The sequence below is a fragment of the Rhinatrema bivittatum genome, chromosome 2, assembly GCF_901001135.1.
Source record: "Rhinatrema bivittatum chromosome 2, aRhiBiv1.1, whole genome shotgun sequence".
Lineage (NCBI taxonomy): Eukaryota > Metazoa > Chordata > Amphibia > Gymnophiona > Rhinatrematidae > Rhinatrema > Rhinatrema bivittatum.
In genome coordinates, this window is record NC_042616.1 from 270,579,514 (window position 1) to 270,591,998 (window position 12,485).

Here is a 12,485-nt window from a genome sequence, read left to right on the forward strand (position 1 = left end):
ACTGAATTTATAGCCTTCCAATGCTAAGAATTTGTTCTTGCTGGATTACAAAATAAAAAACACATGCAATATAAAATATACAGTATAAATATACAGCAGAAATAAACACAGTAGACAGTAAGCGAAACAGTAACAAGCAACTCTGAACAAATATACCAACAGGCAAAACGTCTCAAATCATCCCTATACTGGGCAACTCATGAGCCAATCAATTTAAAAAATGAATAAAATGTGCACTGCATACTCAACAGGACAACTTAAATTACTTTTAGAAAAACAGAGTTTTACCTACCTTTTTCCTTAAACTTACATGATCGAGCACTGTAAAAGAGTGGCCCACTACCTTTCCTTAACCTGTGCAGTCCGCCTTAAAAAAACAAAAAGGGGGAGAGCTCTGCTGGGCAGGATGAGAGGCAGAGCCCAGCTGGGAACAGAAGGCCCAGTGTCTCCAGGAGAAGGCAGCTCCTGAACCTCTCTGGTGGAAGCTAAGGTAAGACTACACTGCTGAAAGGGAAGCAGTCTACCAGTGTTTGCATGCTGATTATTATTATAAAAAAGTTGAAAGATGCATGAAGAAAGGTTGGAGTCAGTGTGGTTCCTGCCTCCACTATCCTTATACAGTAAAGGGCCAATTTTAAAAGGCCTGCGCTCGCAAAAATACGTGCAGACGTGCCGAGCCACATAAAAGGGGCGGGCCAGGAGGCATGGTCTCGGTAAGGGGTGGGCTGGGACAGCACCATTAGATGCTATCCTGGGGAAGCGCGTGCCAGCAGCCGGCTGGCACGCAGAGTTTACTTCTGCTCCGGAGGTGTGAACCGTGCACACATGGATGCAAGCACGCACCTTTTAAAATCGACCCCTTAGTATATACGGTGTATTGCAAAATGAAGACCAGATTCAGACTAATCCTCACAACAGTATATCGGAAGATGTATGCAGAGTGCTGCAGTACAGTAAAGAAAGCATCTTTATGGCATATGGGCACAGCTGCTGACACCGCTAAATACAGACTAAGAAAAGTGGATTTGACTGACAACATATTCAGATCTTTGTGGAGTAGCTAACTGAGTTTTGCCAGGTGCAACAGAGAGATGTAAAAAGACATTACACCATGAAATAATTAGTGCACTCATGTCAACCCAAAGAACATATTGCAAATCCATCTTTGTGGAAAAAATGGAATTTCTTTTCTGTAATGATGAAGAACTGTACGTCTAACACTGTGAGAAGTTTTAGCAACATTTTCGGTTCCATACATGTACGTATATTGGGGCAGATTTTCAAAGGGTTACTCGCGTAACCCCCGAAAACTGCCCCTGCGCGCGCCGAGCCTATCTTGCATAGGCTTGGCGGTTTGCAAAAAGGGGTGGGGTGTGGGCAGTCCTGGGCGGTCCGGGGGCGGGGCAGGGGGGTAGCCGGAGCCTCCAGGCACAGCGGCCATTTGCCGCTGTGCCCGGGATCGCAAGCCGGCCGTTGGCTGGTGCGCGTAAGCTATGCCTGCCAGGAGGCAGGCGCAACTTCTCCGCAAAGGGAAGGGGGGGGGGTTTAGATAGGGTTAGTCAGGGAAAAGGAGGGGAAGGTGGGGGGAGGCAGAATGAAAGTTCCCTCTTGTGGCCGCTCCGAAATTCGGAGGGAACAGAGGAAGGCTGCATGGCTCGGCACGCGCAAGTTGCATTATCATGCACCAACGTTGCGCGCACCAACCCTGGATTTTATAACAAGTGCGCGGCTGCGCGTGCATGCTATAAAATCGGGCGTAGATTTATTTGCGACAGCTTACGCGAACAAATCTACGCCGCGTGCAGGTTTTTAAGATCTGCCCCATTATGTGTATATGTGTATTAGGAATTGTTATTTGTGTTACCATTAGGGAGGGCACTTTTCAAAAAATTTTATCTGGGTAACTAATCAGGGGATGAAAATTGTAACCCTCCTTCCCCCCACTTGAGGGTAAAAGGACCCATGACACAAAGGGGTGGAGATGGGAACAGGAGTAGGGCAGAGCCAGCAGACAATACTTAAGATTTTCATTTTGAAGTTCCCCCATGTGATTTATGAAGTGGACTTTGCATCTGTATCACTGCTGGCTCTGAATTTTCAAAGGGAAAACCCGCAAGGAGTTTTCCTTTGAAAATTAATTTGCAGGATCTGTATTTGTTTTAAAAATTGCCCCCTATACATTTTTTTTTCAAGCCTTTGAAATTGTGTGTACAAAGTATTTATTAAGACTCCCCAGAGGTTTTGCCTCGACCAGGGAGGGGGTACTTAGGCCCTTTAAAAGATGATGGCCCTGAGATGTGGAGCTACCATCGTGCATTCTTCATTCAGGGCAGTAGGTATTTTACCTCTAGGCGAAATATCACAGGATTCACTAAACTTCATTACTCGTTACTGTGGTACCCAAGGAAAAAATACCACAGATTTGTCTGTTTGACTGGTAACCAGTGTAACGAATAAAAAACAAGAGTGATGTGCTCAAAACAGCAGGTACCTGTCAAAATGTGGGCCACCAATTTCTGGACCACCTGCAAAGCCTGGACAGTAGAGGCAGGCACCTCTAAAAACTAAGAGTTACAACAGTCCAGACCTGTCAATATCAGTGCCTGAAGCACAGTCTGAACAGTATTGGTCACTTGCTAAGGATCCCCTATCTTATCTCATGCTTTTTTGGATTCTCATACTGTGTTGGTCTCTACTACCTCCTAGGAAGTTAATCCATGAAGCCATTTTCCTTCCTGTGAAAAAACACTTCCTTAGGTTGCTCATGAACCTGCCCTCTCTGTCCTCATATCATATCATGAACCCAATGATCACAGAAACCGACAGTTGTGCAGTGATTTTCCAAGTTTGGAAGCAAGGAACTGACATTCATACTGTATCTAGATTGCCTGAGTTGATAAAATAGCCTCAAGTTTTGCCAACAACAAGGATGTTTGTAGTACATTACTCAGGATCCACGTGCATGAACTGAACATGCTCCCATCTTCCTCATCTACATGATTAACTGTAAATTGGACTCAAATGAACTTCTCCTCTCTCTACCCCATGCACAATTCTTTTTCTCTTGACATCTACCAAGTCTCCAGTTTGGCCCCTTTTTCTATCCACTGCTCCCCATCTTCCTCTGTGTCATCAGCACATTTTTCAGCCTTTTCACCCTCCTTAGATCCTGGTCTGATTTCAGTTTCTGTCTCCACTCACACTCTGCTCTATTCACGCTCGCTCCTTTTCTATCCTTTCCTTCCTCCAATGCCAACTTCAGGTTTTCCTCCAGTTCACTCCATAACTTGCAAACTACATTTCCCTCTCTCAAACCCCTCTGACTCTAATTTCAAACCTCGACTAAAAATCCACCTCTAGGCTCAAACTCCTGCCGGCTGATAGAAAATCCTCCTGTGTACCATTGCCTTCCTGCTCTGATTTCTCATCCAGATTACTCTCCTCTCTCCCCGCCTGACCGGCTAGGCCTTGGCATTTTTTTGTGATACACTTGTGCATGTAATGTACGGGGGGGGGGGCTCCATTAAAAACGTGCTAGAAGAAATTTCAGTGCTGCTACAAATTGGTTTAATTCCTCTCTTACAATTTCTTTGATTTTTATATGTGCTAACCCCGCCCAGGGCACCTTGTGGGCTCATTGCAGGAAGAGGCCAGAGGCATAATAGAAAACAGCTGTGGATTTCTTCCGCAGCTCCACTAATTCAAGTCAAGCTGCCCACAGGATGCCACGGAAAATCTACAACCCTTAGTGCGTGGTATTGCAGTCTGTATTTTGGTCAGGGAAGATTAGAGTATACACCAACACCTTTTAACCTCCCAAAAGTGAGGGGCAAGCAGAAGCATGGCTACCACCTGGCTCTGGGTTTTTCAGTCCAGTGGTTTTACCCCCACTGCATGCAGGGACCTGTAGTTCTGATTTCCATCCTGCATGGGGGTAAAAAAAACCAGGATTGGATCATTCTGTCCCGAACAATCTGGAGACAGTGGGCAGCCCTGTGCAGAACAGCTTTTGTGACATATGGGGTGCATATTGAGGGGGTAAGGAAGGGGTTAAGCTTTCCAAGGCCAGACATACACATGCACAGGAGGAACATTCATTCAGTACTGCACATTGTTTAGACCTCCTGGGTCAAATATCCTGTGCAATGCATTCACTTGTGCGCATGAGAGTTCTTTTGTACACACTGTATTATTTCAGGTGACTGAAGGTCACTTGTGAGAATCAAATTACTGCAGAAGTAAATGGGTTTGTATAGCAGAGGAGAGAAACTCCCAGGAATCTGACCTGTGAAGGAGCTGTCACGCTGATCTCTGGAACAAAGTTGTCTTCAAAGAAGCTGATAATGCTCTCCTGCTGTAGTTCCTTTGATGGCGTGAGCTTCGGCAGGGGTGGAACGGGTGGGCCTTTCCGCAGCTAGGCAAATTGTAAAAGGGTGGAAAGAGAATATCAGTCACAATAAGGCAGGCACAAGAAGTGGTCTCAAATATACTGTAAAGACGGGCATGCGCAGACTTCACTGGACCATTATTCCAGGGCCTGTTTTCTTCCCATTTTTCATGCTCTGTCATACTTTCAGGCATGCTGTCACTAGGACTTGATCATTCATTTCATTTTACTCAGGAGTTAATTTTGCACAATGGGAATCAATGTTTGTGAAGCAGTGACCAGTTCACCACTGTATAGGCAGAGAAAGCTTTTGTGCAAGCCAATATTTTTGAGTGTCCGAGAATCACATGAAAGTCAGTGCACATTATTTGGGCAGACACCACATGCATGCTTTTGTGAGGGGGTGTGACCAACTCAAATTCTTTTTTTTTTTTTTTTTTAGGTTCTGCAGGGGAATATCTAAACCACCCAACAGCAGCTGTCATAAAAGTAAAGATATTCATCTAAGCCTGCAAAAAAAAAAAAAAAGTTCAGGAAAGTTGCTATAGAAGCTCCATTTATGTTCTTCACGCTGCTCACTGAAATGCTTATACATACCTTTTTCACTCAGATATACAAACCTTTCCTTGCCCCCTAGAGCCCTGACCAGATATTTTATACTCCTGGCTTCACAATTTTCTCCTGCGCATTTAAGCTTCCAGCTCAAGTTAGATTCTGCCACTACTGAGGAGTTTAATTCACAGCTCTCTGGAGTTTCCCCCCTGAGTTTTAATCCCCTTCCCACCTAGTCCAGGCATCATAGCGACAATCCTTGGACAGGGGCCATGGACTGTGGCTCCCAGCAGAACCTGGCATATGTGGGCAGAGTAGCCGGATCTCCTGCCCCAGCCGGCTTGAGAAGCAGACAACCAGACTCAGGCGTGAGACTGCCCATGTGGGAGTGTGTGCCCGCCCGTCTGTAGGTTTGTTTGCAGCCCAGGCTGCCTTTAATGGCGCTGCCCCAAGAAGGATCACCTGCAGCAGGAGTGAGTGTGGTGGCATCCCTCTTCCATTCCCCCTCCCCCCCTCTGCAGACATTGGCAGCCCAGCACACAACATCATAGAGACCGGCTCCTGAACCCACCCCCTTGCTGATGTCATCAGGGGTGAGAAGATTAGCTCTTTAAAGAGCCATGCCAACCAGCAGACCCGATGTCAAAGGGCTGCACTTTCATGCCTATCCTTATTTCATCTATAATGGCCTCAAGAGACCCTCCCTCAGCAAGAAACTACCCACAGCAAGAAACAGCTGCAGGAAGCGAGCCGCGGGCCGATTTTACATTTTTTTTATTTTTGATTATTTTTAACTTTTGGGACCTCCGACTTGGCTGCACATTTTACTTTCTGAATCGCCGCGGGAATAACTATAGGGCCATCAACAAACATGCATTTTCATGTTGTGGGCGCTATTAGTTTTGGGGGGGTTGGATGCGCATTTTCGACGCGCTATTACCCCTTATTGAATAAGGGGTAAAGCTAGCGCGTCGAAAACGTGTGTCCAAACGCGGGTTAACAGTGCACTGTACTGTATCGGCCTGTATGCAAATAAAGAATCCCCAGAGAACCCTTATATACCCACTAAGACTTCCAGAAGACCAGTCCCAGGAAACCCTCAGACATTTCACTTACCACAAACCCAAATTAGCCTTACTGAATATATAGTCCACACACAGCAAATTCAACATTTAAATGATCTCCTGGCAGACAATCATACGAACATCGTGTGCCTAACTGAAACTTAGGCACATGAGGCTGACACATCCCAAACTGTGCAAGATCTCCTTCAACTAAATGTCAGTAATCATTCTAGAGCACCCAAGGATGCTAATCCTAGGAAACTTTAACATCTACTTGGTGATCCACATCATAGCCTTCCCAAGACTTCCTGAACACACTTGGAGGGTCTCAGTATAATCCAACTAATCACCAAACCAACCCAAAAAGCAGGATACATCCTCGACATAATACTACCCCAACTCAGTTGCTTAATGATCATGAAATCAGGAACATCAAGAAAACCCAGCAATCCTGAGCAGACCACTCTCAAATTATTTTTGAAATTCACCCAGTTGCACCCCAGAGGACCGAAATAGAAATGACCATAAGGACTACCCTGACCAACATCTCACCTCAAGCCACAATCCTTTTTACACACTCTCCAATGTACTATGGTGAATCCCCTTTACCATGCCCCTCATCACATATACCCTGATGAACAGCTGGAATATGGACTTCAAAACAGCCATGGATAAGATTGCCCCTTGGAAAACTGCAAGCACTAAGAACCCCAAACTGGCCCTCTGGTTCTCAGCAGACTTCAAACAGCTAAAACAGGTAGAAAATTGGAACGAAAGTGGCAGAAAACAAATCCCACCACAGATAAAATTGAAATGCAGGAGACACCAGACAAGCTACTGAAAAGCCATAATGAAGAAAAACAAGACTACTACTCAAATACAACCAGGCTGAAACATACCCAAGCAACTATCATGCACTATAAGCAAACTCCTGGAAATGCCCCAAGTCTTCCTCCCTCCTTTGCTACAAGTCACACTGCAACAAACTTGTTACATTCGTCATAGAGAAAATCACATGCATCAGATCTGAGGTGGAGAAGAAACCTACCATAGGTGGAGAAAATCTACATAACCCCAGCAATCAACACCATCCCATCCCCATCCTCTGACAAACTTCAACCTCTTGCAAGCTAATGATATTGACTCCCTATTTCCCATCCTCAGAGCCATCATATTACCCACCGAAACTCCATGTCCATCCTGGCTAATCAAACAACTAACATACCATATCCAGACTACACATCACTTGCAGAAGTCCACCTTTCAGAATGCCTGAAGAAAGCAATAGCACCGTCGCACAGCTTACATTGAAAAACCCAACCTCAATACAAGTGACCCTAACAACTACCACCCAATCTGAAAAGGCAGTACTACTACAATTCTCTGAACACCTGATCATCACAATGCCCTAGATCCTCATCAGTCTGGCATCCAGTCACACCAGAGCACATAAGCATAAGCAACACTACTAGGCCTGGTGGATGACCTCTGACTTTGCCTAGGTTGATGACAACCAGCCCCATTGATATCTCTACGACTATCAGCAGCTTTCAACACAGTGGATAACAAGCTTCTCATTGAGCACATAAAGAGTGTAAGAATGTTTAAGAATATCAGGACCTGCTCTTGCATGGATCACCTCCTTTCTCCAGGACTGTAGACAAGTTACATCCCTTTGGAATGGTTGTTTCAGAGCCTCACCCTCTCTCATGTCAGTTCTCATCCATCTTATTACCCCACCCTCTTCAAAATCTATCTGGCCCCTTTTAGCAAACTAATCTGAGAGTATCAAATGGTCAACTACCTCTACGCTGACAACATCCAATTAATGATTCCATTCAGCACAAACCATGACATTACAATCTGTAACCTAAACAACTGACGGGAAAAGGTGGTTTGCTAGCTACAACAAAACAAGGTGAGTGTAAACCCAAATAAGACTAAAATGCTGTGGACAGGGAACATGAAACCAGTCAGCCTCACCCAAAAGGAATAACACTTAGCTCTCAAATCCAGAACCTGGCTTCATCTTAGACTCCCAGTTAATCATCAAACCTCTAACAAAGCAGCCTACTTCCATCTCTGCCAGCTCCAATATCTCCACTCTCTCCTAGCAATACTGCCTTCATTATGCTGTTTGAGCCATTATATCTCTTGCTCAGACTACTGCAACTCACTCAACTCTTAAGAGTAAGAGAAGCAGGGCTGATTACTGGGATAGTGGAGATAGTCCTATATTCTTTTTTTCCTGCGCTGAAGATTATCTTGGTCTGTTTTAAAATGCAGATTTTTTAGGCTGGTCAGAGGAAGGACTGCCCAAGATTGTGAAATTCTACAGAGTTGATGCTTAAAGGATAGCGAGCAAAGGTTTATCTATAGCTATTCAGGAGAATATCCAGTTCCATCTCCTGGAAGACAGAGATCGCCACACTATTAGCAGGTACCAATACAGGGACAAGGGCTAGGATAATCTCTAAAGAGTACACGGTGAGGGAATTTAGAGAAAAGGATTCCTTAATGCAACATATTTCTTTGTCTGTAAAATAATCAACTGTGTTTGGATTTTGATTTCTGTGTGGATTGCACTGGACAAAAGTGTACTATCTGCTAAATTTTCAATTGCATGAAGTACCCCCAGTAAACTTTATTTAATATTGTCTATCTCAGTTCCAATCTAAGAATTTTAGAAATCTTACAGGTGAATTTTTAAAGGAGTTACACATGTAAATATAACATTCTATTTTAGCAATTTGAAAAGCCATTTACCCATGTTAAGTGCAATTAAATAGGTACAACCTATTGACAATTCAATGGCATATATTGTAGCAATTTTCAAAAGCCCATTTGCATGGGTAAAGTGCAATTATATTTGTAAAACCCAGTTTTAAACATGTAAATGCTTTTGAAAATCAGGCTCTAATATCTTCAGGTGCAATCCAGGGTGGAGGAATCACTCTCCTCGCATTTTCTAATGAAGAAGTGATGTGCTGCTCATTAACACTTCAGTAGAGCCCTGCATGGAAATTATTAGGGATGTGAATCGTTTTAGGACGATTAAAATTATCGTCCGATAATTTTAATATCGTCTTAAACCGTTATGGAACACAATACAATACAGATTCTAACGATTTATCGTTATAAATCGTTAGAATCGTGAGCCGGCACACTAAAACCCCCTAAAACCCACCCCCGACCCTTTAAATTAAATCCCCCACCCTCCGAACCCCCCCCAAATAACTTAAATAACCTGCGGGTCCAGTGGCGGTCCGGAACGGCAGCGGTCCGGAACGGGCTCCTGCTCTGAATCTTCGTCTTCAGCCGGCGCCATTTTCCAAAATGGCGCCGAAAATGGCGGCGGCCATAGACGAAAAAGATTGGACGGCAGGAGGTCCTTCCGGACCCCCGCTGGACTTTTGGCAAGTCTCGTGGGGGTCAGGAGGCCCCCCACAAGCTGGCCAAAGTTCCTGGAGGTCCAGCGGGGGTCAGGGAGCGATTTCCCGCCGCGAATCGTTTTCGTACGGAAAATGGCGCCGGCCATACGCGTATGGCCGGCGCCATTTTCCGTACGGAAAATGGCGCCGGCAGGAGATCGACTGCAGGAGGTCGTTCAGCGAGGCGCCGGAACCCTCGCTGAACGACCTCCTGCAGTCGATCTCCTGCCGGCGCCATTTTCCGTACGAAAACGATTCGCGGCGGGAAATCGCTCCCTGACCCCGCTGGACCTCCAGGAACTTTTGGCCAGCTTGTGGGGGCCTCCTGACCCCCACGAGACTTGCTAAAAGTCCAGCGGGGGTCCGGAAGGACCTCCTGCCGTCCAATCTTTTTCGTCTATGGCCGCCGCCATTTTCGGCGCCATTTTGGAAAATGGCGCCGGCTGAAGACGACAAGATTCAGAGCAGGAGCCCGTTCCGGACCGCTGCCGTTCCGGACCGCCGCTGGACCCGCAGGTTATTTAAGTTATTTGGTGGGGGATTTAATTTAAAGGGTCGGGGGTGGGTTTTAATGTGCCGGTTTTTCGATTTTTCGATTTTTCGATTTTTAACGATTTTTAACGATTTTTCACGATATTTTACCCCCCCAAACGGCAACAATACGATTCCCTCCCCCTCCCAGCCGAAATCGATCGTTAAGACGATCGAGGACACGATTCACATCCCTAGAAATTATTGTATGTTGCAAAATGGCCATGTCTTTCTCACAGCATTCTCACCTGTGAAGGTGACTTAGGTCGTGCTGGTGCTGGTGATGAAACTGGTGCCAGTGTATGATTAGGACTAGCTACGGGACTGGGGGGTGGTGAAGGCTCCTCGGGAGGCGACGGTGTCTTCACAATGCGGAGTGGACCTGAATCACTGGATGAGAATAGAGCAATGAGCAATGCCAAGGGTTTACTGTCTCATGTCAAATTGCTTTCATGCATGCACGAATGCAAAAGAAAAAAAAAAATGAAAGAGAAAAACAGTCAATGGTGCACATTTCCCAGCATGAAGAATGGGTGTGCTTGACAAACAACTGAGACAAAGACCTGGCATTCAGGAAATTCCAATTTTGCATCCTGCAACATATGCATAGTCAGTGTGAAATATGAAAAGTATACTAAAAAGGTTCCTGCTTTTGTAGGTTTTACATTGAACTCATATCTGTTCAATATCAATGTACTGTACTGCCCTTTGGTAAACAATATTGCATGAAAATTTTTTAAAAAGCAGTATATAATATAAAACATGCACGATACATGTTTAAGCATTGTTGATTTACTTAATTATTAAATATTTAGTTTATGGGCCAGCTGCTGCATAGACTATGTAATCACAGAATAAACTGTGATAATTTAGGTATCCCAATGATTTTAATGAAACCAGTTAATTAACATGGCATCTGGGATACAGGCTAATAGCTAGAATTGTCCAAGGCTAGAACTACTGAAAAAGCGATATGTGTACTACAAAAATTCACAGTGAGTTCCTTCTGGCAATCTAGGAACACATGGTTTAATAGGCTGAAGCCTGGCTCTTGAAGATCTCTAACCAGAACAAAGACATTACAGTACATGACTGAGAGATTAGCCGACAATTGCGTTTATTTATAAAAGCATAACAAGGCTACACCTCAGCTCAGAAATCTTTTGTTTCACTCACCACCTCATTCTGTGAAAAATATTAAAGGAAAACGAATATTATTAAGAAATCTTTTCACAGCAGTTTACTAAATAAAACAGCTGTTCAACAATTTACTGCAAGCATTCTCCACCCACCATCCCCCTCCCCCCACAAAAAAATCCCAACATACAAAGGACTATTGTACGAATGACCACATTCTTACATTCATAATATTGAGGAAAAAAAATCCACTTTCAAGGAATATATTTCTATAAATCCTGGGGATGTTTTTTCCCCACTTGCATTTCACAATACAGAAAGGGTGAATATTTATTTAAAAAATAAATAACAAATAAAACTAAGCAATTGAACCAATACTTTTTCAGATTCCAACTTAAATATATTTTTGTTACTTTTTAAAACATATATTATCACAGTACAAAAAATATATATATAGATTGTAACTCTTAGAATGGTTGAAAAAAAAAAGTTATCCACAATTACCTGGGTGCTCCTTGGATGGTAAAAGCCTTATCCGCATGTTGTTCTCCCAACTTGGTCATCACCTCATACAGCTTGTGGCACAGCTGAGGGAAATATAATACAATGTAAATTTATATTTTGAAGAAATAGTCCCCACTCCCAAACCATATTTAAAAATGAAATGTATTACAAGACTTCTACTAACAGTTCCAGAATGAATCTTCCCAACATCAGCTGTACTGCAGTTCTCCTCCAGGAATGCCATTCAAAGAGATTCTATTAATTTCTTTAGCTGCTTAGCTTAGTTCTACTATGACATGAGCCATGGTGCTGCTGGTCAGCATGGACTGCAATGCTGCAAGCAGGCTCGTTCTAAGATGTTCATAATGTACCCTCTGTCTACTGAGGAGGGGGATCTACTGCCAAACGCCATCAACAGCAGGGACACTTCTCCTTAACTGGATCACCCATGATGCCTGGGTCTGAGAAAATCTTGCTCCTGTCTCTAGAGGTTTCAGAGAGGTGTGCATGCCAACAAATGCTCTTTGGTTTCGGTTTTTATTTTGTTTGTTTTTAGTACCTGCTATTTGCAAATAGCGTGCATAAAAAAAGACAGAAATGATAAAAAGGAACATTACTTTTTCTGTCATCTCAGTTTCGAACAACTGCTTCCAGACAGCAGCACTAGGAGCCTGGCTTGACCTGGTCAAACATTTGGAGAAGCATTGGGAGCCCACATTACTAAAGATTAGCACCAAAACAGACAAACCTCTCCACCCAGTAATATGAACTAACACTAGCAGTTCATTCCAGCTTCATCAAACTCCTTTTGCTGTCATCCAAAGAGGGCTATTCATTAATGAATAATAACGTCATTTACTACTTGCTGTTGGCCTTCAC

General features: G+C 44.0%; 1 protein-coding gene across 1 annotated transcript in view; it reads right to left on the reverse strand.

The window, feature by feature from the left end:
* Positions 1-12,485, reverse strand: part of AMPH (amphiphysin) — a 467,360-nt gene that overhangs the window by 91,766 nt on the left and 363,109 nt on the right. Inside the window, exons 20-22 of the mRNA XM_029587079.1 lie at positions 11,607-11,689; positions 10,214-10,355; positions 4,286-4,414 (exon numbers count right to left, since the gene is read on the reverse strand). Coding sequence (XP_029442939.1) covers positions 4,286-4,414; positions 10,214-10,355; positions 11,607-11,689 — 354 coding nt within the window. The remainder of the gene's footprint in view (positions 1-4,285; positions 4,415-10,213; positions 10,356-11,606; positions 11,690-12,485) is intronic.